At 46.8% G+C, this 5,363-nt stretch overlaps 1 protein-coding gene across 1 annotated transcript; it reads left to right on the top strand.

The window, feature by feature from the left end:
* Positions 1-578: 578 nt before the first annotated feature.
* Positions 579-2,681, top strand: slitrk1 (SLIT and NTRK like family member 1). Its single transcript, XM_030750841.1, is given in 17 exon segments — positions 579-651; positions 654-680; positions 683-720; positions 722-827; positions 830-912; positions 914-953; positions 956-1,173; positions 1,175-1,259; positions 1,262-1,534; positions 1,537-1,637; positions 1,640-1,735; positions 1,737-2,384; positions 2,386-2,431; positions 2,434-2,579; positions 2,581-2,601; positions 2,603-2,659; positions 2,661-2,681. Coding segments are annotated over 17 exon segments (2,079 nt in total).
* Positions 2,682-5,363: the final 2,682 nt, after the last annotated feature.

Below are 5,363 nucleotides of genomic sequence, written 5' to 3'. Positions count from 1 at the left end.
GAAAAAAAAAATCGGCGCAAACGAGCGAGGCGAGACGCCGAGGGATGTGAGGGGGGATGCGGGTGTTTTGCAGTGGTGGGATCGCCTGTGAAGCCCCAGCGCTGGGAGTGAATTCAAGCACCAGGGGAGAGGGGACAGCTCCCGACGCCGCAGTCACGCACCGAGACTACCGGGGGAGGAAAAAGCCACGGATTTGTTAATTTCCCCCACACCCCCCTCCACTGCCAAGGTCAGTGTTTTAACGAACCGAAAAAGCCAAAAGATGCGCTGGACTCCACTGCCGCTCGCTGCTTTTTTTGTCCCCTTTTTTTTTTTTTTTTTTTTTTTTTTGATTTTTATCACAAACGCGCGAGGCGTGTGAGGATTCGGTCGATGTGAAGAGACGTTTATGTTGGTATTTGAAAACTGGAAGTCTGGAAACGAGAGCAGGTTAGACGCAGCATGGATGTGTGATAAAAAGACTGCCTTATCTCCCCTTCGTAAATGTCTGTCTCTTTTTTTTTTCTTCTTCCTACTGATGCAGACCAAACCCCCAGCTCGTATGTCTTGAATCCGGAAGGATTTGTCCACGTTGAAAAATGCTGCTTTGGATTGTCCTGCTGAAAAGCTGCGCTTTGTTTTGGCCGGTGGAAATGTTACAGAGGGACGTTTGTAGGAGCAGATATGCTCCTGCAACTATGTAGAGGAGATCTGCACATAGACTGCGAAAAAAGGAGCTTCAACCACTCTGCAGCATTTGACGGCCCGAGCTCGAAGTTTATCACTTGCTGCTGCACGGAATTCTCTATCCAGGCTCTTTCCCAACGAGTTCGCCAACTTTTACAACGCCGGAGCCTGCATTTGGAAAACAACGGCTTGCACGACATCGTCCCCGGCGCCTTCATGGGACTGCAGCTGGTGAAAAGGCTGCACAATCAATAACAATAAGATCAGATCGTTCAGGAAGAGTACGTTCTGGGCTTAGACGACTTGGAATATCTCCAAGCTGATTTTAATCTACTGAGGGGATATTGACCCGCCGTTTTCAGGGACCTAAATAAACTTGAAGTGTTAATACTTAATGACAACCTCATCAGTGCGTTTACCTATAAACGTGTTTCAACATGTGCCATTACGCATCTCGACCTGCGGGGAAACCGACTCAAAACGTTGCCTTATGAAGGGATTCTGGAGGCAGATACCGGGCATTGCGGAGGTTTTGTTGGAGGACAACCCGTGGGACTGTAACTGCGACCTGGTTTCCCTTAAGGAATGGCTGGACACATACCGCGGAACGCGCTTATCGGGAGGGTGATAGGCGAGGCTCCCACCAGGCTACAGGGCAGCGACTTGAACGAGACGTCAGAAGCGGATCTGTGCCCTTCACTGAGTGGCGGCGGGGACATCAGCCTGGTCGCCCCTCCCACCCAGGAGGAGACCTCCATGGCCCATGACACGCACCCCATGCCTTACAAGCCCAACGGAAATACCAGCGGACCCCCGACTCCCGGCGGCGGGCCCAACAAGAGCCACCCCAAACCTGGTGAGAACTGGCAGCTAAAACTAAGCCCACTACAGCGGTGCCAGGTGTGGGCAGAGAGCAGCTGCACAACATGACGTGCCCCCAGCCGTGTAACTGCAAACTGGTCGGCTTCCAGGCAGGGGCTGGGGGTAAAACTGTGAGAGCAAGAAGATCGAGAGCCTGTCCAACCTCAAGCCCAAACCTTTGGCTGCTCACGAGCTGAACATGAGAGATAAACAACATACACGCAGTGAAAAAGAACCAGCTGCTCTGTTACTCGAGCCTCAACCTGCTCGATCTGGGCGGGAACAACATCAAGGTGATTGACAACAGCACGTTCCAAAACCAGAGCGAGTTGCGGTGGCTGTACTTGGATAAGAACTATCTGGAGACGCTGATGGCAGAGATGTTCGTGGGCCTCGTGAATCTGGAATATCTCAGTTTGGAATACAACGACATCCAGCTCGTAGTGGCAGGAGCATTTAGCCCCATGCCAAACCTGAGGGTTCTCTTCCTCAACAACAACTTACTCAAATCTTTACCCGTGGATGCTTTCCTTGGAATTTCTTTATCCAAAATTAGCCTGCATAATAACTACTTCCCCTATCTCCCCGTGGCTGGCGTGTTAGACCAGCTCAACTCAATCATCCAGATCGATTTGCACGGGAACCCGTGGGATTGCTCGTGCAACATTGTGCCCTTCAAGCAGTGGACGGAGAAACTCGGGGCCGACGTGATAGTGAGCGACCTCAAGTGTGAGTCCCCGGAAGAGTTCTGGAAGCGAGACTTCCGTTACGTCCGGAACGACCTATTGTGCCCCAAACTCTACGTCTCCCCCACGTCTTTGTCCAAAAACAGCACTTTCACGCAGGACTCGGGGACCGCGCTCGAACTCTTACCTGGAGCCCAACAGGGTCTCCATCTCCGTGCTCGTCCCGGGTTGCTGCTGGTGTTCGTCACATCCGCGTTCACCGTGGTAGGAATGCTCTCGTGTATTATTTTGCGGAATCGAAAGAGATCGAAGCGGAGGGATGGAAACTCCTCCGCCTCGGAGATCAATTCCTTACAGACTGTGTGTGGACTCGTCTTATTGGCACAGCGGGGCCTTATCACGCAGACGGGGGCGCGCACCGGGGCTTCGACTGCAGCACGCACCTCCTCCACGACAAACGATGCGTAAAAATAGTGGGGGACTCTTGGATACAAACACACACAAACTGCACATTAAAATAAACTGCAAGAATCTTTGGTTCTTCACAGGAGAAACTTATGTTTTATCCATTTGAACCAGTCTGCTGCTGCTGCTGCACAGGCCCCCACTCTGTAATATATGTATATGCCAACCCCCAGGCTACAACCCATCCCTCCCTCTCTCCCTCCCCAGTTCTAGGATTTGCCGCAATCGGACTACAGATCTCTATGAGACAGAAAGAAGGGAGAGGAAATTTAAAAAAAAGAAAAAAAAAAAAAAAAAAAAAAGGGAGCGAGTGCGTGTGTGAGAGAGTGCGTGTGGAATCAAGGACCGAGGACCCCGGGGAATGGTGCACGAACGCATGAATGTAAATGTAAAATACTCGGACCCGATGTATCATAATCTGCATGAAGATATTTCGCATGGTTTCAACACACACACGCGAGCGCGCAACGGCGAGGAACCATAACCACCATAACAAACGAAAAGGAGCCAACACGACCCTTTCATGTTTATATCAATATGACGACTTATATAGATATTAAGAATTATATATGACTATTACAAGTGCCATTTCTCTATTTTTTGTGAACCTGCAGTTAGGATTTGTATTGTGTTTTAAATCTTGTTTGGAGAAAAAGAGGGGAGGTCAAAAAAAAATCAATACTGATCGGGGAAAAAAGGGAGTGATGGAAGTGAAGCTGTCAGTGCATGTTCTTTTTTCTGTTTGTTATCATTTGATTGTCGATGAATATTTGGGGTTATTTATACTTAGGTGGCGCAGATTAAAAATCCACGTCTGCGCACTCATCATCTCCTTTATGAATGTAAAACTGTGTTATTTTATGGTGTGCCAATTGTTCAGATATTCCGACATGCAGATGAGCATGACCAATTAACGTCACTCAGATGCTTATGCTGCAAAGTTAATGTAGCTAAAATAACCGTGGTTTTTCTTTTTCTTTGTGTGTCAATGAATATAGCCTGCTTTGGGTGAGAGGAAGAAAAAAAATTGCAACAAGTCATAAAGGGGGGGTTTATACCGTCATATTTTTTCAAAGCAAAGAAGTGTTTTCAATTGAGCTAATGCAATTCGATGTAAACAACGAAGGTAGACTGACATAGACTAGAATGCTTTTTTTTTAATGTCAGAAAAAAAAGTATTCCTCCACATAAAAGCTTATGGCTATGATTCACTCTCATCATATTGTGAGCTTTTGTAAAGCCATCTAATATCTTGTCCAAATAGGAGAACTCACTGTATTTACGACAAAACGTGCTTGGAAGAGGCTGTTTGGGGTTGGGGTGGGGTGGGGGTGACCATTTTAAGGCAAGAGAGAAATTAAGAAAGGGCACCTACCTACAGGCATAATGCAGCGGTAATTAGATAGTGCAAGATGCCTTTTTTTTTTTTTTTTTTTTTGGTTACCAATTCAGCATTTTTGAACTTGATATACTCTTCTTGGGGGAGGGGGGTCGCATGGCTTCTATGGGCTCATGAAAACAATGCCATGACTGAATACCTGTTTTCTTTTTTTCAGAGCTCAGCTGCTGTCAGGAAGTATGCTGCTTATAGTCTAGGCTGCTTTACCCGAATTTAAAACGAAGAAGAAGAATGAAAAAAAAAAAAAAAAAAAGCTTTAAAAAAGTTGGGGCATATTTGAAAAATTATATTTTTATTTTTTTTTTTAAATTCTGCAGTGGCTCAAACAGAAGGGAGAAATGTGCAATTTTCTTCTTTTTTTTTTTTTTTTTTTTTAAATTTAACATTTATTACGTGAAAACCCTGCACTGATTTTTTCACTTTGCCAATTGATTTCCTTTTCAAACTCCACCCCAAGATGCCTAATTTCAACATTAAATCAGCCTAATTTGGTGAAAACTTATTTAAAACGCCATGGCCATGATGAGAGTGTACAGAGATGACGGGCTTACACCCCCATTCTGCCCCTCAACACCCCCTCCTTCTTGTTCCACAAGTAGGCCTGCAGTTCAAGCTGGCGCTGTTCATGGTGCTGAATCATTTTCCCGCTTTTTTTGTCCGTCGGCCCCTTTGTGCTTGCGTGCAGGACCGCGCGTGCACGGTCATGCAGCCCGCACGTGCGAGGACAGATCAGAGAGAGAGAGAGAGAGTGAGAGGGAGAGAGCAGCTGCGTGACCATTTGCATGTCTGTGTACCACCCCCCCCCCCCCCCCCCCCCCCCCCCCCCCCCCCCCCCCCCCAAAATATCCAATCACATGCAGCTTGACCTTGGGGACTATAACATCTCCGCAGATCCGCGACAAAAAGTCGCTACCCTCATTATCATCATCTGCCCCCCCCCATCCCCACTACCACCACCACCAGCTCCCCTTCCCCCTTCTTTCCTGTCCAGTCACAGGGAGGGGATATATTGGGGGGTAACTATGTGTCTATTCTGTGGAGTATTTACTGTGCCACAGCCCACTGATGATTTGTCATAACTTTCAAACGCTGTGTTTCAAAGTTACATTTATATGCTTTGCGATATTTGACCTGCTTCTATTTTGTTAAATAAAGTGTGGTTGAGGTTGAGTAAAAAAAAATATATATGTATATTTGGTTTTAGGTTTTCATTTATCGGAGTTGGTGTAATGACACATTACAAGCCTGGTTTATCATCTGTTCCAGTTTTTCATCCTGAGGAATTT

The sequence above is a fragment of the Archocentrus centrarchus genome, chromosome 2, assembly GCF_007364275.1.
Source record: "Archocentrus centrarchus isolate MPI-CPG fArcCen1 chromosome 2, fArcCen1, whole genome shotgun sequence".
Taxonomy (NCBI): Eukaryota; Metazoa; Chordata; class Actinopteri; order Cichliformes; family Cichlidae; genus Archocentrus; species Archocentrus centrarchus.
This window is presented reverse-complemented; position numbering and strand designations above follow the sequence as displayed.